Source organism: Alexandromys fortis, unplaced genomic scaffold (assembly GCF_014885135.2).
Source record: "Alexandromys fortis isolate MF-2015 unplaced genomic scaffold, M_Fortis_MF-2015_v1.1 scaffold_6, whole genome shotgun sequence".
In the NCBI taxonomy this organism is placed as follows: Eukaryota; Metazoa; Chordata; class Mammalia; order Rodentia; family Cricetidae; genus Alexandromys; species Alexandromys fortis.
The window spans coordinates 452,373-476,025 of record NW_026067902.1 but is presented as its reverse complement, the minus strand read 5'-3'; the positions used below and the strand labels follow the sequence as shown (position 1 = coordinate 476,025).

The following is a 23,653-nucleotide window of genomic DNA, read 5'->3' as shown; positions in this document are numbered from 1 at the left end:
TGTCTTATATTTGAAAAAACCTTAACTATCAACCAGCTAAATACAAAAATAAGTCTTATGTATGTGCATGTATCTGGAAGTTGGTATGCCATGGATTAGCCTAATAGTAAAGATGAAGGCGACGGTCGACCAAGGCAACAGTTAAAATATATTAAACCCTCCCAATGATAATTATTAGATCTAAGAGCAGTAACAAAGCTAGTAAAAGCTTCCCCCTGTGGAAAGAAAAGTCTTTGACCCTACAAAACAATACATCAATGCCACCACCATAAGCATTTTTATTTTATTAGATTTAATTATGTGTACGAGATTTTTCCTACATAAATGCATGTGTCACATGTGTGCTGGTTCCCACAGAGGTCAGAAGGCACTGGATCCCTTGGAACTGGAGTTACAGATGGGTATGAGCTGAGAGTACTGGGAACCAAACCTGGGTCCTCTGAAAGAGCAACAAACGCCCTTAACTGCCTGTCATCCTAGCCATTAGCTTTACCATCTTTGAGTATCTGGGAAAGAAGGGAAAGATTGCTCTGGCCACAGGAGATCCAGTCCTCATTCAGTGTTTGCCCCTGACGAACTAGCCTCTACCTGTGGCCCCTGTGGAGTAGAGTCCTGTGAACAAAGTCTAAATTATCTATCGTCACATATGAACACTGACCAAAAACAAGGAAAAGTATGGGCTAAGACGATTCGGTGATCGCTCTCTTTTCTCTGCAGGGGCCATCCTCTGCTGGATACAGCTCAGTGGAACAGCACCTAATCAGCATGCTTGAGGCACTGGGTTTGATCCAAACATGAAAGGAAAGGAACAGAGAAGAAAACCATCTTCTGCTGCCAAAACTATAATGATTCTTATAAATTATAGACAAGAATTCTAGTGCTAATTAATCCCTCTTCCCTTTAACCGAGATGCATTACATGTCTCTGCAGTACCATATGAGTTCACATCAACATTCAGGACACAAATAGAGTCATATAGCATTTAAACTCATATTTATTTCCTAAGTTAGTCGACAAAAGTTGGAAATTTTCAACTTAAAACACACTAGATAAAGTTTGTTTTTAGGGGATTTCATATTACATGAATTATAATATTAGTTATAAATTTATAAAACAGGGAAGTGTCACAAAATTATCTTGAAAATCACAAATTCTCAAAAGTGCAAAGGATAACAATCCAGCAGGTAAGATCTCTGTATAACGCTCTGGGGTTGGAAAAACCAGAACTAGGTAAGAAGCTACTAACTAACCAATGATGGCTGCTAGAAGTGAGGTGAAATCGGTTTTCTATAAGGATATGGCCCCCGGGAGGTTATACACATGCTCTAAGGGATGGCTTTACACACATACGTGTAAGGGCAGCACAAACTGGACTCAGTGGGTTACAGACAGACAGAGAGAGACATGAAGTCAGAGAGAAGGAGTTATGTGCAGGATTAGGGGAGTGGTGAATATGATGAAATTATGTTGTATTTTATAATAATCTCAAAAAGTAAAAAATATTTTATTAAAAGATAAAAGTAACTCATTTAAGCTCTTTTTATACATGTGTGTGTATATATATATATACATATATATATATTTTTTAGGGAACTTAGATAGTAGCAGATAGGTTTCCTTGTGAGGTTTTTTAAAGGGTTTCTACTTCTGGTAATCCCTCTGTGAATTTCCTCCTGTCCTCTAGTCTTCCATGACCCACCCCATTAGACCCTTCATGAACCACTATTCTTCCTGGAACCCTCTATACCATTGAAAAGTCCTTTCTTGAAAGTCCTCACCCACAGACCCCCTTACTAACCCTTCCTGGCTTTCATGGGAATTCCATATGCTAATTTTTTTGAGATTTATTTGTTATGTATACAGCATCTGTCTGCCTGTATGCCTGCACACCAGAAGAGGGCACCAGATTTCATCATAGATGGTTGTGAGCCACCATGTGGTTGCTGGGAATTGAACTCAGGACCTCTGGAAGAGCAGCCAGTGCTCTTAACCTCTGAGCCATCTCTCCAGCCCCCCATGGGAATTCCAAATGGAACACACATATATTTGAAGATTCAAAGCTAACATCAACAAATGAGAAAACATGCAACATCTGTCTTTCTGGGTTTGGTACTCACTGAGAATAACTGTTTCCACATTCACCCATTTACCTGGGAATTTCATATTTTCATTTTTCTTAACAGCTGAATAATACTCCATTGTGTAAATGTATGCCAGTTTTACTATCTATTCATCAACTGATGGGCACCTATATTGTTACCATTCCCTGGCTATAGTGAATGAACAGTATGAACATGAATGAGTAGATGGGGCTAGAAGACTTTACTAGACACAGCAGGCCAACAAATACTAAGCCTTCAGTCAGGAATGGGTCAGCACTTTTGAAACTGTTAGCTGGAGAGGTACCACAGACCACCAAACATTTTAAGTGCTTGCCAATGTTATTGGCTATCTTCTTTTGTTAAAGACACTATATATTTGAGACATAGACTATGGAGAAATCAACCTGGTACTAAGCTGGAAACTTCATCACTATTGGCCAGCTTTCATAGTGCTGAAAGTTGTTTGTTTACACACCCAGAGACAGAAAGCCATCATCAATCTTACCCACTGTGAATCCCAAAAGTTGCAATAGGAACTGTCCTAGCAAGGTAAGCCCAGCGGTGCAATAGTGGCATGAATACCAGGAAAGTAACCAACCACTTCCTGATTGAATTTAAGGTCTGCTCCACAAGTCGAAACCCATACGCAGTACCATTATCAGAGCTGAGATATCAGGATTAAACAAGTCATAGGACCTAGAGTAGAACCGGCCTCTATTATTCTCCTAAACAAACACAGTATTAAACTGACTCCTAATTATTTATCTTTAGAAACGTAGATCAGTGCATCTTTTAACCCTTATCAGAAGTTTCTGTTTGCAGGAGATGATGATCAACACAGAAACTCATGACTGGTAAAGATACAGAAATTGAAAGACTACGAAATGCTCAGAACCAAATGAGACATATTTAACAATACTTAATATACAAGCATAATAAGCCACTGATTAATGGCACTGACCTAAGATACTGAAAGTTGAAAAAAATCTAAGTATATGATAATTTTGAGACACTCTTGAGGACAATATAAATTAGATAATAAATAACACTTATAAAGCACACCTCAAGGACATCAAGTATTACTGTGCAGATCTGAAGGTGCTAGCACCTGTAATCCCAGCACTCAATAGGCTGAGTAAGGAAGACTGTAGTTTGAACCCTGCCTGGCTATACAGCAAGAATCTGTCCTACAAAAACAAAGAAAGAAATCAGTTTAAACATTTAATAATGAACACATTCCAGTTGATTTCTTGTGTAGAATAAATGCTAATCACACTTCTAATTCTAAATCAAATTCTATATGAGGCATAAACCTAGCATGACACAGCAACTAAACTCATAAGTATCACAAAGAAATCAAAGGACTATCATCACAGGAAAACTTACCAAGGCTATTCAAACTGTTTTTGTCTGCAAGAACCAAAAAGCTGTAGATGACTCAAATGTCTACCAACAAAAGAATATGTGGACAAATTATGATGACATCAACAGCAGAAGACAACTCAGCAATTGAAATTAATAACACATATAACAATATGTTTTAGACATAGGCAGAGAAAGAGACATAAGACACAAAACAGAAATGATGTTTCCATTTATGTGAAGTTTTGGAGCACATCAAGATATGAGGAAGGCAATTGTGACGTGACTTAGGTCAAAGGGACATTAACTAAGAAGCATGAGGAAATTCTATCACATTTTATAGCAATTATAAGCAAAGGAGTAAAAATACGTTGCAAGTTTTTAATACAGGAGGAGATACAGGTAAAAGAATGTCTAGTCTATGCCTAACTCAGAACAATGGGTACAGTAAAGTAAGATATTTAATAAGAAAGTAACTCAAATTTTCCAGAACTGATAAGGGAACAAAGAATCCAGAAGTCTAGTAACTTATCAAAAATGGACAGGAATGAGGCTGGGGAGGAGGGAGTCACTTACAATGAAATGGCAGATTCCCAAAACCCTTTTTGTCAGAAGTTACTGGTTGGCATGGTGCCTTCCCCAAATAGGATACAAATCTAAATAGATAACCAATAAAACTATAATTTTAAAAAGCAAAATTAAATTCATATACTTGTGAATATACACATAGGAGATCTCCCTTTAAAGAAACCCTGAGAGGTCATTCTCTATCAAACTGCAGTCTTGATTGCTCATGCGTCCTCCCTACACACACTCACGCATACATCTTTTTCACTTTCTCTGTTCCACTTCATCCTTTTACTATAATGTAATATTGTCTCAAATACTAACTTTTATTTAAACTACATAATATTTTTCAAATTATTTAAACTATTCCTTTTGAATATTTTAATTACCTATTTTTAAATGCAAGTTTTGACTGTAAGTATTCCTGTATAATACCATGTACATACCTGGTGCCTCTGGGGGCCAGGAGAAAAAGTCAGGTCTCCAAAGACTGAAGTTACAAGATGGTTGCAAGCCACCATGTGGGTACTGGGAATCAAATCCAGGCCATCTGGAAGGGCAGCCAGCTTTCTTAAAGTCTGCTGAGACATCTCTCCAGCCCCTAAAATTGTTTATTTCTACCACAAGACTGTAAGTCTTACGAGGACAGGAGCTTCTGTGTATTTCATTAATGTATGTCAACACTTTCAAAAGAACAGTTGATTTCTCTAAGGTTCTTCCTGAATGAACAGATTAATGAGTAAATAGAAGACAGACTTCAAAAGAAGTTGGCATATAGCCTAGTGGTAGAACATGTGCCTAGCATAAATGAGGCCTTGGGTCCCAAATCTTTAGTATAGCACCCTCCAAGAAAGAAAAAAAAAAAAAGAAAAAAATCTAAGAAATGTCATCATGAACACAAAAACAGGGAAGTAAATAAAATGGCAAATCTATATATTCAATAAAAGAAATATTGTGTTAAAAATGGTTTTGTCGGGGGTTGGAGAGATGGCTCAGCGGTTAAGAGCATTGCCTGCTCTTCCAAAGGTCCTGAGTTCAATTCCCAGCAACCACATGGTGGCTCACAACCATCTGTAATGAGGTCTGGTGCCCTCTTCCGGCCTGCAGGCATACACACAGATAGAATACTGTATACATAATAAATAAATAAATATTTTAAAAAATCAATGAAGAAATTAATACTACATAGAGAGCAAAACAAGCAAAGCTGGTTCTGGAAAAAAAAACTGTTAAGTAAACTGAATGAGCCATTTTCTCTACTACTGAAATGGTGTGGGAGAATTGTCTGTATTCTGTCAATCATGTTTTAAATAAATGTTGATTGGTCAGGCAGGAAATATAGGCGGGATGACCAGACAAAAAATAGAAATGATGAAATGAGAACAGGAGAATTCTGGGAAGGAGGAATTTGATTCCTCCCACTCCTGCCCAGACCACCAAAGCAGCAGGATGTGACCTGCCCCACTGGAAAAGGTACTGAGCCACATGGCTAACATAAATCAGAAAAATGGGTTAATCAAGATGTAAGAGCTGGCCAGTGAGAGGCTAGAGCTAATGGGCCAACCAGCTTTATAACTTACAGAGATCTTTGTGTGATTTTACTCTGGGGCTAAACAGTTGTGGGGTACCTGGTGGGAGGGCAAAAACCCCAACAAGCTGGCCCATTCATGTTACACTGAAATCTCAGCAAAGGCCCATCCCCCTATCAGTTTCTCCAACACCAGGCTGGGTTCTCTCCAGTAATAAATGCAAATACCCCCATCCCCACCCATCTTAAAATCCTGCAGCGTCAAAACACTCCAAAAAAAAGTTTCCTAAGTCATTTCCCAGAGAAATTCCCTAAACAGGCCCTCTTCCTACTCCAATGGCACTATGCAGGAGTTTGTTCTAGGCTAGTTTGGGGGTTACTGTGTCCGGATGAATTATTTTTAATGGCACCTCACCAATAACTCAAATTTTGTATCCTCTAAAAGAAAATCTCATTCAATTTCCATGTGTGATGAGAGTTCAGCGTACCTAAGCCATTTTCTTCTTACTGAGTTCTTTTCTGATTCAGTTACATTTAGATCTTCCCTGGATGCAATGCTTCTGCACACCATCTACGGAGCCTGTCCCCAAAGCACATCCTTACAAGGACTACTGTGACTCTTAGGCTGCCTCCATCCTCACCACACTCAAGACCAGATCCATTTCTCACACCATGGGAGAGATCTTCATTTCAGGAAGTTTTACATGCCCCTTGGTCTACTGCTCAAAATAAGCTTCTAAATACCTCTCATTTTATCTATAAAGAAATCTCGTCTTGATTCTGACCATGGCATTCCTACGTTCAATGTTAGATTTGTCCTTGTTAATGTCCTTTCACCTCTGAGCTCACCTGACACCGAATCACACTCTTCTCGTGTTTGACTTAGTTTTAACTCAAAAATATCTAAGTTCCTAAAAGCTCTAAAGTAATAGTCATACCAAAGTTTTGCTTCAGCTGTGTTTTCTCCACTGGAAGGATGGCTATCCTTTGCTATAATCAATAATCAATATCTGAGAAATAAACCCAGAAGAGAAGGGGGCATCTCATAGAGGCACATGCACCATGCCGCTTCACTGACAGTCACAGCACAACATACTAAAGGGATATGGATTCAGTACCTGGGGGGATTAAAAGTCACATAAATAAGCAAGCTAAAACTTTGTTAATTAAATCAATGGCAGCAAACTCTTTAGAAGAGCGGGAAATGTTTTTCAATATAGTTGTTCAATTTAGCTCCTTTAAGGAACACCTGGCCATAGCCTGGAACATAGGTCTTTTTTTCATTTTGGGCATACCCTCACTTTCTCTGGATAAAATTACACTTTTAAATGCCAGAACTCTGCTGGCCTTTGAACTGAGTCTTAAAGCAGTAGGGAATAACAGATAAAGGACTAGAAAGTAACACAGACAATCTGGATTTTATTCCTGCCAGAGAAACGTTATAACAATTAGGATGGGTCACTTAATCTGGATTTAAATGGGACCCTCTCCATATTGAAGAATAATCATTATACTAACTTGTAAAACACTAATAAGTTGTTTTATATGATGTGAGATTTTAAAAGCATACCACTATCTGTTTGGTTATGAGTTTAATTATGAGTATGTTCACATTAACAATAATTACTCAAACTCACAGAAATTTAACGACTAAAGGCAAGCATCTTAAAAGTAAAAAGAAAAAACATTCATATGCTCTTTCTCCTTTTGTTCTCCAATAGATTAAAATTTTATTAGATAAGTCAAAAGAACTAAAGGAATGAGCAAAGAACAAAATACATTCTAGGACATATATAATAATATGTCTTTCAACTTAACCTCAATGATGTTAAGAGGCTTACAACACTCAAAAGCCTACATTAATGCACTAATTCCTAGGATAAGCTCCATTCACACATACTTCCAAACATTAGGTGCCGAGTACAGCTAGAACAAATAAAAGTAAGAGGCATTGAGTGTGGGGAAACACCTCATTTTCTCTAGGGCTGTGACAGTTTGCTAAACTCTGCAGATAATTTAACTTGGTCAGCTAACATTCCCCACTGGAGACAAATGTAAGCTGCAGAGTTTGGCTAGACAGCACTTCAGAGTTTGGAGCAGCACTGCCAATCAGTCCAACACCTCGCACCTGTGCAGATCCTGCGGCTGAACCAAGTTCTTCCACCTGCAGGATGCTGACCCTAGAACTTTTACTTCCTCAGTTGAACTTACATTCCTCTCTTTCCATAAGCTGGGCAAGTGGAACTCAGCAGAATTCAGTAAGTTCTGCATCCAATTCTGTAGCTCTCGCTGGTGTGTTTCATTGTCTGGGCACATATCAAATGATATGACTTCCATGTACTGTTTAATAGCCCAGAGTCAGATATGTAAGAGGCGGCGCCTAAGCTCCAAATGCTTTCTTCACTCACTAAAACCTGTCTTTAAAACTTCACAAGAAATCCAGCAATTATTCGCTGACTATAACGCTGAGTACAAAAGAAAAATAAAGGTACTGAACAAGAAAACCTAAAGATCACATGAGGCCATGTAGTCAGGGCCTGTGCATTCTCAATGTGAAAACCCTCCTACAGATGAACAGAAAATGAACACAGCAGCAGCACCTGTGTGTTAAAAGGGCTAATGATCCAATAAGGGTTTTATGAACCTTAACCCTTCCTCACGGGAAACGTCATGGTGCTTACAAAACCAAAGGGCATCAACAGACCTCAGAGAAAAGAGTACTCACAAACCTGCCATTTGCGGTGACGTTCAGGCAATTATAAACTTGCCTATGTTTACAAGGTAATTGATATTTTCATTCTATCAGACCTTTGTTCACACTTGGAAAATCACACATCAAAACAAACAGGTTCCAGGAAATGAATGGGAATTCTTGCTGTGTAAGGTTTCATTCTTACCCAGGATGTGGGGGAGATGGTGTATAAGTACATATGTTTAAAAAAATTTTTTTCGCCCTGTGTAACAGGAAAGGTACTTACTAAAATACCTCTGGATGAGCACGCCCCCCTGTGGGCACTTCCGTACGTACCTTTTTTAGAAGTCAGTCCTTGGTGATGCTCATATTTCCCTAATCTGTTTATGTATTTTAATATCCCCACTTAATAGCTATAATACTGAGGAAATAGCAATATTATTTAATATTTCAATTAACCTAACTTCTTTTTGTTGCTAATCCCTATATACAAGTCTAATATAAATTAAATCAACTCTTTTATTATTATCTAAGCATGAATTTTGAACTACTGTGTATTTAACCATCTAACAAAATCAAACTTTTTGTGAAACTACAAAACTAATAATGCACTTTTTCACTTTGAAATTAAAATCAGAATCAGTTGTGTATTATTAGTGCTAACTGAATTAAATGGGACTTTCTATGGTCTGTAAAAAGGATAAAAATAAGTTAAATGTTCATCCATTCATGAGCTAACACAAATATGCTCAAATAACATACAGCAATCTCAAACTGACAGATGTAAATCATAAGTAATCCAATGTGACAAGCACTTCTGGTGTAATTCACCAACTAAGTAGAAGGAAACAATGTATTCTGATCTCAGGGGAACTGGAGCTAGTTCTTAAAGTACGACTAGAAAATATTAAGAGGCAGAGAAATAGCTGGTGTTTTATAATCAATTATTATTCTATAAATACAGAAATTGAGTAAAAACAGGATTGAGACACTGAAACAAACTCATTAAAAAAAACTAAACAGAAAAGTAAATGCAGCATTCCAGGTTCTGCTGCGGTGAGCGATGGCCTCAAAGCCTTTAATGTGCCATTCAGTACTTCACTCTGACTTGTTAGCATTTTAACTTCTTTTTTGGTCTCTTCTGATGTTTAAATGCTTCCTATAACTTATATAAATATTCCTTTTCCTAGGTTTAGGAAACTTTTGCTGTGATTTTATGGAAACTATTTTCTGTATTAAGCATGGAATTTTTCTTCTACATCCATGATTCCTAAATTTGGTCTTTTCATAGTACCCTACAAATCTAGAATACTCTTTTCATGCCTTAATATTAATTTATATGGTAATTCTTTGTTTGATATCTAAAATGGCATTTATTTATAGGTAGGGTATCATACATTCTGGGGTCATGCACACTAGGGGTATTGAACTTGCGGCTTCAGCTAGTTCTCTCCTTCCACCATGTGGATCCTGAGGGTGGCACTCAGGTTATCAGACAACTGGGAAGTCAAGGTACAACCCTGAGACAGACCTACTTGCTGTTCCTCCCAACATTACCTCTGGCCAAGGAAATTAACTCGTAGCTGAAGAAATGCAGCAAAAGCCCACGGAAAATGCTGCTTGCTGGCTGGTAGTGTTATGTTCAGTTAACTTTGTTATGTCCAGTTGGTGCCGCCCACAACAGGATGAAGTAGCAATCAAATAACCCCCAGCCACACATATGCCAACATGCCAATCTGATGCAGACAAATCCTCAGCTGAGATTCTTTCCCAGATAATGTCAAACTGATAATTAAAGCAAACCAGGACAGTTAGTATGGTTAGGAATACTGGCTGCATCACTGGGCAGTTCACTTAATATCAGTGCACTGCTTACGAGAACCTACATCGCCTTCCATATTCTAGTGTCAGCAAAGTTCCCGTCTTTCTAACCACTGCATAGTTCAGATCAAAGTCCCTTTCTTGCAGTCTAGACGTATTCTGCTGGCCAGCTTCTAGTATGTACTCTTGTGACACTTGTTTGTGAGTTTTCTAAGAGAATAATTCATGGAGAATCCGGGGTTATCAAGCAAATAATTCAGCAAGGTTGGGGAGATTGGCATTGCTATTTGTAATGCCACATTAAGACATATTTAATTCTTCCTGTTGAGTTATGAGAATTGCTTGATGTCTCTTCTGCTGTCGTGTGCAAATTTTCTCTTCTTTTTCTTTAAAATGCCAAAGCTCTGAGGTTGTTTGTATTAAGCGGGGCTCTCAGCATTCCCTTTGGGACACAGGCTCCCTGAACCATGCGCTGCGCTGAACATTCATTAGCAGTTCCTAAGACCCAGACATTGTTGACATACCAAGCAAACTGTCTGTACTGCTTTACAACTTATTTCAACACAGATAGGAAAACTGTTCCAATTGCGTTTTTGTCTAAAATAATCTCCATGGAATAAAATAAACAGCAAATAAGTCATTAGCAAAAGGATAATAAAGTGAGAAATGTGTAGTAAAGGGATGCATAACATAACCACATTCATTAAGAATACATTCCAATTTCATGGCAAATGTCAACAGTGCAAAACCTCCATTTACTTCTGCACCAACCTAACAGATGAGAAAATAGTAAGCATGGATAAAAAGTTACTAACATAGAAGAAAAGTTAACCAAGGAAATTTAAGTTTTTAAGAAATAAGTTGTTAGAAATTTAAAACTCATGGATGAAATTTTATAAAATTTTAAAATACACTGAAAAATATGACCAATAGACTCTATCAAACAGGAATGGAGAAATATTAGGGACAGATAACATAGCTCAGTAGGCTAAAGGTGCTTGCTGTCAAACAGACAACTTGAGTTGGAGCGGAAGAGACATATGGTAGAAGAAAACTGGCCTCCACACAAGTCCCATGGCACCTGCATCACACAGGGGTTGGAGGGGGATGTAAATATGACCTGAGCAGAGCGGTAACACTTCTCCTCAGGAAACTTTCCCCTATCCAAGCAGAGCGGTAACACTTTGCCAGTCCTGAGCAGAGTGATAACCCCTCTCCAGAGCAGAATGGAACAGAGTTGTAACTTCATTGAGGAAACCCTCCACTGCTGGAGAAGAACTGTTACACTTGCACTGGGGAACCGTTTCCCCAGAGCAGAGCCGTAAGCTGCTATGCTTACATTGACTTTGTGGTATTCCTTGGCTCCCGACTACCAGGAAACTTTTCCATCCAAGCTGCAATACTTACATTTGAATAAATAAATGTATTAAAAAGTTTTTATCTGACTTTGTTTTTAAAAGATGTAAGAAAAAAACTCATTTACAAAAGCTAACATGCCAAATTAACATCAGATCACTTATCTTCTATGATAAAAAGCCAAGAAAGTATGTAACAATACACTGCTAATCAAAATTGGTATATCCAACAAAACTTCTTTCTTTTTAATCACTAAAGAAACAAGAGCATTTCAAGATGAGGACACACTAGGACAGTTTGTGGAAACTAAATTAACACTGCAGTAGCATAAGGAGGGCAGTCTTAAACAGGAAAGAGCCGCTCTTCCAGAGGCACAGCTTCAGTTTCCCAGGACATGCCTGCTGACTGAAAACCAGCTCTAACTCCAGTCCCAAGGGACTCAGCAGTCTCTTCTGGACTCCTCAAGAACCAGGCATACAAATGGTACACAAATAAGCATGTAGAAAAATACCCACACTTATAACTCCAAAAGCTACTGGTCAAATGAATTTCCACAACACAAGCCTTTGTTCCCAGCACTTGGGGGGCAGAGGCAGGTAACTCTATGATCTACATAGCAAGTTCCAGACCAACCAAGGCTACAGAGAGAAATCCTATCTCCGAAAATTCTCCCCACAAAAAAAGCACAGGACTGGATGGATTCACTGCAGAATCCAAAAACTATAATCCTCACAAAGTTTTCACATCTAGAAAGGAAAAGAAGGCTACAAAAAACTCATCCTACTACACTAGCAAGTAGTACACTATATCAAAACTAGATAACACACACAGAGACACACATACACACAATCCCCTTATGTGTGTAAACACATTAAATAAAAAATTTTTCAAACGGCATTCTAAAAATATATTGAAAAAGGTCACACACTGTGACTGTTAGTTTCATTATAAGGAAGTAAGGTTGGTATAGTATACCCAAATCTGGTCTCGAAAAACAAAAAATAAATAAATAAATAAATAAATAAATAAATAAATACCAAAATAAACTTGGGCAGAAAACACACAATTATCTCAATAGATACCAAAAAAGCATCTGACACCTACCTAAGGTGGCAATTGTACTCAGGAACCCAGCACCTGTAGCTGCCTGGATAAAACCTATTTGCCTTTGGTGACTCCTAAGGCCCCCACTCTTCCCTATGGAGTTTATAGCAGCTAATGGTCACTGAAGGAAGGAGAATTTCTTCAGTGGTGTAGCCACTGGTAAGTTGCCCATGTGCCACTAAATAGCCCCTACTCATATTCATATAAGCAATTCTAATTAGAGTCATTTAAAGTAACCCCATCCATATTCATGTAATGGCATAGGTGAATGACAAGAACAGAGTAAAATGACACCGTGGGGCCTTTGACGATGGCCAGTAGGTAGAGACTTATAACTAAGCTGGCCGTCCTAAAATTAGATCACCAGAATGCACATGCTAGGAGGAGAGAACCAACTCTCACAAGCTGTTCTCCAGCCTCCACATATAGACCATGGCATGTGTGTCCCACCCCACACACAGAGAGAATCAATAACTAATTGTTTTAATGATTATATGCATATGAATATGCCATAACAAAACCCATTACTTTACATGCTAGCTTAAACATTTTTGAAAAACAGAAGCAATGATCTTAAATGTTAGCCCATTAGCTTACCCCAACTGTAGTAGAGCGCCTAAGAATCTATAGTGTTTAGATCATCAGCTGGATCTAATGCTAGTCAGATTTAAGATCCACTGGAATAAAAAAAAAAAAAAAAAAAAAAACCTTCATGGGAGAAACAGGGGAATCTGGACAAACTCTGTTACCTATAAAACCTCAACAGAATTATCTATACCACAGTAACCATGTGGTTCAATAAGCCAACTGTACCACAGAGGAAAGAACAGTTGGAAGGGGTTCAATGTTTAGCCAAAGTTTCTGGCTAATTAACAATATATACAGAATTCTTGGTTTCTCATAACAAAATGAGGAAAGATTTACAAGACTGACAATATCTGATGTTAACTTTTAATAAATATTCAAAAATACTACTGCTTACTCTCATTACAAAATAAAGGAACAGTTAAATTTATTAACATTGTCTTTTGCATCAGTTTTGCCTTATTTATAATCTTCAAGTCTATATAAATTCAACATTTAGACAACTACAGTTTTAAGACTTAGCTCTAGTTAGAAGCCCAATCTCCATAACAACTTAACAAATGTACTTAGAAGCTCTTCCTTAAATAAGTAAAAGCTATTACAGCAAGAGCTAACCCACCAAGTACAATTAAAGGTATAGGATTTAAAATAGAATGACTTACCATATGATACTACAAACTACAGACTAAGGAATCACCATCAGGTCAATGAGATGACTCAGTGGGTAAAGATGCTTGCGACTACACCTAACTACCTGAGTTCTAGCCCCAGAGTCCACATGGTGGAAAGAGAGAATGGAATACTGCAAGCTGTGCTCTGACCTCCACAAGCATGCCATGACATACATTTGCACAGATACGCAAAATAAATGCATACATTTAACAAGAACAAAAGAATCACCATAAGTTAAAATGAAGAATGTGGATCATCAGGTTCAAACTCTATGTAAAAAAAATACATGATATAGTAACAGATTTAATGACTGACCTATCTACCAATTAACATAGAAAGCTTGCAGAGTAGGCTCACCAAATGATAAAGATGTTCTTAGATGGGGTTGTTGCAATTTTTGTAATATATTACCTACCATTTGAGGCAATGATTTTAAAAGGAAGATAGTCACTTCACTAAAGGAATTTTCCATTTTACAGAGCTAATGTGTAATGTACATCTCTTTCCAAAAGTAATAGAAGCCCACACTTCTGTTAACTCAGATACCCACTATTAACCATCTTCTTGAGAAACAAATAATCAGACAAAGTAAATTTCAAGAGAATAATGTGACACTCTTCCTTGAACACAAAATGCACAGACATGTATAAAGGGAACAATCTGAAGAAAATATGTTGTTTTGGGGGCACTCGTTTTCTTTGATCTTAACCTACCTCTCACCCAAAAAAATACAGTGATTTAGTATGATGCAGTTAAGCACTTACATAATAACTTCAAGATGGAGGGGAAAGGGGGAAAACATTACCCACAATATACTTCAAAAGAATAGAATATATTTATATGAAGCACACAAAGCAAGTCCCAACATTTCCTTTTTGAAACATGTGGCCAATTTAATGTCCCTGTGTGGTGGCTAAAGAACCAAAATTAAATGTTGTAGCATCTCTTTAGAGTGGTTTTGAACACACGACATGGTATGAAAGCACAAAAGCAGTGCTTATTTTTCTAAATTTGTTTGATAAAAACTGAACGCTAAAACATGCTTGCACAATGCACAAGGTCTGACGAGCATTTGCTACACTGTCCTACATAAAAACTGCTTTACCTAAAAGGCAACATAATTAACCAAAAGCTTAGACTACTTTATGCATGTGGTGGGATGAGACAAGGGACAGCTATACACATTCAACTGCAAAATCTGTTATTAGAGAAAAGGAGATGGAAACTATTTAGGCAATATGCTTGTGAAAAAGGAAAAGGAAAAGGGGATCTGAAACATCAAAAATGTTGAGATCAAACAGTATCCCCAACTTCTTTAATACTCTAAGAATAAGAATCCCTTCCAATCACATCCAGGACTAGCTGTTTGAAATTGATATTTATGAAATCTAGACTATGGTGTGCACCATGTCTGTGTTCTAAATGCAAAGGTCTTGTCAGCCAAGAGTAACTCAGTCAGTCTCCCAACGAGTTGATCATGTTATTACAAGAGGACTGTTCCTTCCCCCAGATATGATAAAGATTAGTACTGACTCAATTGCCTTTTACTTTTTTCTCAATATGGAGTTTCTATATACAATAAGAGACAGAAGAAAACCCAAAGTAGGCCCAGCTAGAGAGGACAGGGTTGAGTGTTCACTACTATTTTTATATTAAGCTATATTACAACAACAAAAAATACAATATAACAGTTAAATAGTAATCTTTCCTTCTCTACCATGTATGTCACAAAAAAATAAGCAATCATGAAAAAACAGAAATATCAATCATTAAGAATAGATAATTCCTAAAAACCTATATTTCTCACTTTAAATACTACAGAGACCTTAAAATCTACAAAACCCTACAGCTAGAAACTAAACTCACAAAACTGAGTTGATTCAAGAAATTAATGAGCACGGCATCAACTCCTCATGGTCTCTCTTACCTCTGTGACAAACTTCTTAAGAGCTACACTGACCCTTTTTCTCCCTGACCAACCCATGCCATGTTCATCTCCAATAGACTACTGCATCACAAACACGGTCCATCCAAAACAGTCTCCAGAGGTCAAATCCAACAGCCACTTCTCAGGAGCCTGTGACCCAGCATAGACTTTCTTGGAAATAAATATTCCTCTCTCAGTGCTCTCTCCTTTCCCTCCTTCTCCCTCTCCCTCCCTCTTTTATATGCATCCTGATACCTTTGCCTCAGCTGTGCCTCCTCCTCCTTCTTCAGGTGGTTCCTTGTTCTCCCAGTATCTACATCTTGAATTGGCTTGAGATTCAGGTATAAATCTCTCATGGTCTCACTTTTCAGGGAGTAAATTAATATGGAGAGATAGATATAGATATAGATATAGATATAGATATAGATATAGATATAGATATAGATATAGATATAGATATAGATATAGATTCCTTTTGATGTCAACAATTTCATCATAGATATCACCCTCCCACCCTGCCCATAAATAAAACTACTGTCCATAAACATGTAACCAACTCACTGTTAATATTTCTACCTATCACAGCAAGCTTTCCAATAGTAACAATGACAGGTTGGTTTAAATTTTCAAAAGTTGAAAATACTCTTAGAAAAAGTAGATGTGCATACTTTAGATGTAGTATTTGTTATAACGTCCTTTCGTGTCACACACTTGGTTGCTAGCCTGGCGCTCTACTGGAAAAGTAGTGGAACCATTAAGAAATGGAACGAAAACACTAAGAAGAAACCAAGTCCCTGAAGAGGAGATAGAGACCTTAGCCATTTTCTCTGTCTTTGCTTCTTGGCTGCCATGGAATGAGCAAGTTTCCTTTATCGTAGCCACAGTCATGATTTATTGCCTCATTAAAGACATTAAAAGCAAAAGTCCAAATGGCCACAGGAAACCTCTGAAACCCAAATGAAACTCTCCTCCTTGTAAGCAAATCTTTTTGGGCATTTTGCTGGTGATGAAAAATTCAATAATACATTAATGTTTTAATCTATTTTTCATAGTGCTGAGGATTGACCCCAGGGCCTTCTATATTTTAGGTAAATACTCTTCTGCTCATATACATGCATAGCTGATCTTTTGATAGAACGAAAGCCTTTTCTTTGTAAATCTGCAGGCAGTGTTCCATACTGTTTTCCTTGAGTAACAGAATAAAATGCCCTATTATTTTGAGTTTCACATTATGTAAAAGTGAACAATAAATAAGGATAACTAACAAAACACTCTGAATAAAGTATGTATAGATTGTTATGATTTCCAATCTTTCTAGCTCACTTACCCAGAATTATAAAACAATGTCTTAGAAGCCAATTCTGCTTTTTCAATTAACTTTTCCAGTAGAGCACTCAATATTCAAACAATCCTTAGTTTTCAAGCAGACAACTCTCTTTTTAAATGCATTATTAATTTTAATAATAAAAAGCAATGATCACAATGAGGACACTGATGCATTTGGCTGAAAGGAACAGGAGCACAGCACACTAAAAAGTAGCTCTTGACATAAAGCTGAAACTTCCTTCCACATGCACTCCATTCTGAAGGATCTAGTCCATATCTGCCTCTTCAGCTTCATCCCACACCGCCCACCGCTGCTCACACTGACTCTTTTCTTCATCCCACTCTATGACAACCCTCCACAATGGCCTTTGTAGACACAGGTCATTCTGAGTATTACATGCCTCTGCTGTCTGGATATAAAAAAAAATTCACTTGTAAGCAGAGACTGTGCTTTTGTTTCTGACCACTCTCACCCAAATAATCATGCAGAAACTATATTAATTACAATAATATTTGACCTATTAGCTCAGGCTTCTTATTAACTAATTCTTACATCTTAAATTAACCCATTTCTACTATTTTGTATTTTACCATGAGGCTTGTGGTTTGTTATTTCTTGTTTCTTGGGCAGCAGCTACATGGTATCTACCTGACTCTGCCTTCTTTCCTCCTCTATTTCTGGTTGGATTTCCCACCTTGCTATATTCTGCCTTGCCATAGGCTTCTTTATTAATCAATAGTAATAGAGCATATTCACATCATACAGAGGGGAATCCTACTTTTATTTTTATAAAGCATATGCCCATCATGCAGAGGGCAAACATGTCAACGCAAGGGAATCTCTGTTGATCACCCTAATGGAGGGAATCTTATCTTCAGACTCTCACATTTAGGCTACTGTATCATACCATCTTCTTCTTTTTTTTTTCCCCCTTAACAATTATAAAACATAACTCACATCTGGCAGATAATCTGCAAAATATATTAAGAATTCAAAAAACTAGACATCAAAAAAGCAAATAATGCAATTTGAAAATGAGGTACAGACCCAAACAGAGAATTCTCAACAGAAGAATCTCAAATGGTACAGAAAACTTAAAGAAATGTTCATCCATCGTTAGCCATCAGGGAAATGCAAATCAAAACAACTGTGAGACTCCAGCTTACACCTGCTAGAATGGCTACGATCAAAAACATAAATGACAGCTTATGCTGGAGAGGATGGTGAGCAAGAGGAACACTTCCCCATTGTTGGTAGGAGTGTAAACTTATCCAGCCACTTTGGAAATTAATATGGTGGTTTCACAAAAAACGGGGAATCAATTTACCTCAAGGCCCAGCTATACCAATCTTGGGCATATACCCAAAAGATCCTCAATCATACCACAAGGACACTTGCTCAACTATGTTCATAACAGCTTTATTTGTAATAGCCAGAACCTAGAAACAGCTGAGATGCTCCTCAAATGAAAAACAAATAAAGAAAATATGGTATATCTACACAATGGAGTATTACCCAGCTGTTAAAAACAATGACACCAGAAATTTTGAAGGCAAATTGATGTAACTAAAAAAAAATCATGCTGAGTGAGGTAACCAAGACCAAGAAAGACAAACATGGTATGTACTCACTGATAAGTGGATATTAACTCTAAAGTATAAAGGATAACTATGCTACAATCCACAGACCCAGAGAGGTTAGGTAACAAGAGGGCCCAAGAAGGGGAAATGCATGAATCTCCCTGGGAATGGGAAATAAGAAAGCTTTCCTGGGTCATTTGGGGGTAGATGGGCATGGGAACTTGAGGAATTTGGTTGGGGGATGTGTGGAGGGCGAGAATACTTTAAGAGATGACTGAAAAGGGGGGACATTTCAGCGTCAGAGAGAAACCTGGTGCAAGGAAACTTCCACAAATCTACAAGGATGACCCCAGCTAAGACTCCTAGCAACGGTGGATACATAGCCTGAAATGGCTATTCCCTGTGATCAGATTGGTGATTATCCTGGTTACCAGCTGAGAGCCTACATGCAGTGACTGATGGAAGCAGATTTACAGACCATGGCCAAACACTGGGCCAAGCTTGGGGAGTTCCGCTGAGGAGAGGGAGGAGAGATTGTAGGAGCCAGAGGGGTCAGGAATACTGGAGGAAAACCCACAGAAACAACTAACCTGGCTCACAGGAACTCACAAAGTCTGAAGCAACACACCAGGAAGCCTACATGGGACCAACCTAAGCCGTGTGTGTGTGTGTGTGTGTGTGTGTGTGTGTGTGTGTGTATGTGACAGTTGTGTAGCTTGATGTATTTGTAACAATGGGAGTAGGGACTATCTGTCCCCAATCTTTGGCAGGCCATTAGTAACCTATCCTCATAATGGATCGCGCTGCCCAGTCTAAGAAGAAGGGGAGGTGCTTAGTCTAATGGCAACTCAATGCTCTATGCTTTGCTGATAACCATGGAGGCCTGCCCCATTCTGAAACAGAGGAGGGGTAGGTTGTGGAGGAAATGAAAGCAGAGGAGCGAGGGGAAACTGCAGTCAGCATATAAAATAAATAAATTAGAATGAAAAGTTACAGAACATAATAATAACGTAATTATGTGTGTTTATGTCTCTGTTCACTAAAACATAAAATCTCACTAGAACATTTTGCTCACCACTGTTTTCTTTATTATTATCATCATCATTATTATTATTATTAATATTTATTTTAGGTCCTGACTGCAGTTTCAGCTCTGTTTTATTATTAGCTGGCACACAATTATTTTCAGAATTAAAAAAAAAAAGTGATCTGAATAGGTAATGACCAGTTACAAACAGCCTCTGTAAAACACAATGATATTTCTATGCATAGAATCCTAAACTAATAATCACAAAAAGGAACTATAAAAATTTCACAGCTGCATTATTCCTAATAGTAAACATCATCCAGAAATAGCCAATCTGCAACAGGAGACAGTATAAGCGAATTATAGTCTATGCACATTAGGAATATTACTTAGTGCTACCTATTTGTTCTAAGGGACTAATAACAGGGCATCTAAAACTATCCTGTGAAAGAGTAAACAAAAGAGAACACATTCCAAACAACAGCAGCACAAAGCATCTGTGCTGAGATAGTGGAAGAATGGCCACTAGGTTGGGGTTAACTGCAGGACAACAGAACCTGAAATGTTCTGTGCCTTGATATGACTGGGGCTGCAAGCGTTCACACAGTTATGAAAACAGATGAAGCTGCCCACTATGTGCACTTTGTTTTGGGGACAAGGTCATACTCTGTGGCCTGTGACCCATCTACTCAACCTCCTGAATACTCACTTGGCTTTCACACAGGCAGGCCAGATACTCATAACTTTTTTCAAAATGCAAAAAGTCCTGAATTTGTTTACCCAGGTATCACAAAGGCTGCAAAAACACAAATAGAGGAACCAGACTACACCAGCTTTCATCAAATCTGCCTATTAATTTATTTATTTGTTTCCTAAAATCCATTGTTGTGAGACATCCAAACAGAACTGGATTAATTAGTGGATGAATTATCCTGCGAGGAAACATACTGAGAAAATACCTATTACTATGAAAGATGGGTTGTGTTTTACTTAACTGCAAGTACACAAGGAGTTCATGAGGTATGACAGAACGACTAGATAGAGATCAGGTGCACCAAAGGACGATGTGACATGACACACCAACCATGAGCTGTGTGCTAGCCCTAAACCCACAGGCTGAAGAATACTGAAGTTTTCAGCTTCACTCTACTCTCAAAAGTAAGTAATACAGAAGGACCAAAACAAAACAATATTCATACGGCATTTTGGTAGCCACTGAGCTAGTGAAATAAAGAATGGGCAAATGAAAAACTAAATTTCTTATCTTATTCAAATTTAAATTAAGTTTCATTTTGAAACATTTTTAGCCACTACAAAGTATGATTCTAATAACTAAATCTGTAAATTTATTTTTCAGCAGTTAATCTGATTACATGCATTCATTTATATATTTATTTGTTTATATTTATGTGTTTGGATACACATGCCACAGAATACATGCGGAGGCCAAAGGACAACTTCTAGAAGTCTGCTCTACCCATCTACAATGTGGGTACTGGAGATCAAATTCAGGTCATCAGGCTAGGCAGCAAGTGCCTTTATATGCCGAACCATCTTGCCATCCTTCAACAAAACTTTAAAATAGCTCATTATTAATTTTCACACTGATTGTAGTTCAAAAGCTATTTTCAAAAGATTTCAATCTCTTAATATATGTTATTAAAATTAATTCTATTGTTTTGTTTACATTTTAAAAATCATTTCACTTGTTTCTCTTCACAATCAAATTTTACTTTTTTCTTTTTCTTTTTGAGACAGGGTTTTTCTGTGTAGCCCTGGTTGTCCTGGAACTTGCTCTGTAGATCAGACTGGTCTTAAACTCAGATAGCCACCTGCCTCTGCCTCCTGAATGCTGGGAAAAAGGCGTGTGCCACCACACCCAACTCAAATTTAACTTTTTAAATTACATTTTTATACATGTGTTATATATGCATGCACATCTGCAAAATAAGTGGCTGTCACAACACACGCCTGAAGATCAGAGGAAAATTTATAAGTCAGTTCTCTCCTTCTATCACGTGGGTTCTGGGGAAGGAACTGGGGTTATCAGACTTGGTGGTAGGTACATTTACTTAATGAGCCCCACCAGCTCTGTTCTGCTTTAAAATACATATATGGCATACGTTATGTTTCAAATGGACTGTACTGTTGTAAAGGCAGGTCAGCAGTATCACTACCACGCATGAGCAAACACTTCAGACATCTCCTGACCTTTGCACTTGATTGTCTTCTTTTCTTTAGCTGGATGAAGTCTGTTTCCACCCTTTCTGCCAGTTCTAATTTTCTCTTGTTCCTTTTGAATGCAGCTAAGCTGAATCCTACAGAAGAGAAGAACAAAAATAACACTTGAGAATTATTAGAGTAAGAAGGCCAGAGGGATAATATTGAAACATCTTCCTAGGGGGGAAAAAAAGGCACTGTTGAACTTCTGCTTTTTAAAAGTCTTTCCAAGGTACGCTGACAAAACTGGAAAACAAAACAAATAGCACAAGTTTAGAAACTTAAGAAAAAGGTCAAATCAGAGAAACAACTGAGTTCTGAAGGGAGACAGGACGCGGGGAACCTGGAGACCCTTGAGAGATGAACACAGGAAACCGAGCACTAGAAAATGTATTAGAGATGTGTTGTTACAAGAGAAGGAGAGAATCCTGGAGGCTGACACCCCGCATGAACAGTTCAACTAGCTACCACAAAGAATGAGGTGAGGCTTCAAGTCTTAACCTTGTGTCCAGATTGAAGGAGAGAAAGTTTTCACAGGATGAGTGTGAACTGGAGAGTTCGTGCTATCTGTATGATCAGAGGAGGAAACAGTGACCTTGGTGCATATGGTGTCTCGTCTTCACTGTCAGCTGACTGCATTTAGAATCACTGAGGAAATACCCCTGGCTGTACCTCTGAGAGGACTCCAGAGAGTTTCAACTGGAGAGAGAGGAATTGCCATGAATGTTGGTATACCACTGCATGGTCTGGGGTCCTGGACAGAACCAGCAGAATAAAGCAAGCTGAGAACCAGTCTTTATTCTCTCTGCTTCCTGACTATGGGTAGACAGTGCATCTCATATGTAGCCAGAACATGGTCCTTCTCCTTAAGTTTCTTCTTCTTTGGTGGTGGCCACATATTATCCAGACAGAAAGGCAATTAAAAAAAAAAATCACTGGGTAGCCTGGTATAGTGGCTCATACCTATCATCACAACCCTCAAGAAACTGAAAAAAGAAAAAAAAATTGTTAAGGGTTTGAGGTCAGCTTGGGCTACAGAATGAAACATCTTTTTAAAAAAAAAAATCACTAGAGCTTCATTAAACATCTACAGAATACAGACACCCATTAACACTGGTACATTCTCCAACCTAGACTATATATTAGGCACCAAAAGATGTCTCAAGATCTTAAAAACTCGAATCTTATCACAAATCTAAAATGCCAGAACCAAATTTAGAAATCAACAATCAAAAATAGAAAATAAACAAATACATGAAAATTAAACAATATGCTCAGGAATACCGTCACTGAATGTCAACAGGTCTCTGAAGAGTCAGAGTGGTGGTGATACACACCTTTAATCCCAGCACTCGGTTGGAAGAGACAGAGAGATGGTTCTCTGAGTTCGAGGCTAGCCTGGTCTACATTGTGAGTTCTAAGACATCTAGGGCTACATAGCAAAACTCTGTCTCAAAAAAGAAAATTCACTGAAGAAACAAAAAGGAACTTATAAAGTCTCTTGTGTTGATAGAAACACTGGATACCAAAGCCTGTTTTTTCACCAAATGAGTACAATAAAAGCAACTTGAAGTAGTTAATTTTTATGTCAAAGAGCCAAGTCTAAGAAAACAATCAAATGCTAGGGGGCTGGAGAGATGGCTCAGAGGTGAAGAGCATCGCCTGCTCTTCCAAAGGTCCTGAGTTCAATTCCCAGCAACCACATGGTGGCTCACAACCATCTGTAATGGGGTCTGGTGCCCTCTTCTGGCCTGCAGGTATACAGACAGAACATTGTATACAT

General features: G+C 38.0%; 1 protein-coding gene across 5 annotated transcripts in view; it reads right to left on the bottom strand.

The window, feature by feature from the left end:
* Positions 1-23,653, bottom strand: part of Tasp1 (taspase 1) — a 218,774-nt gene that overhangs the window by 121,909 nt on the left and 73,212 nt on the right. For all 5 annotated transcript variants that reach the window (XR_007590415.1, XM_050134317.1, XM_050134318.1 and 2 more), the window contains one exon: positions 21,862-21,968. Coding sequence is in view for 4 of the 5 variants with exons in the window: in XM_050134317.1 (XP_049990274.1) it covers positions 21,862-21,968 (107 nt within the window). In the remaining variant the exon portion in view is untranslated. The remainder of the gene's footprint in view (positions 1-21,861; positions 21,969-23,653) is intronic.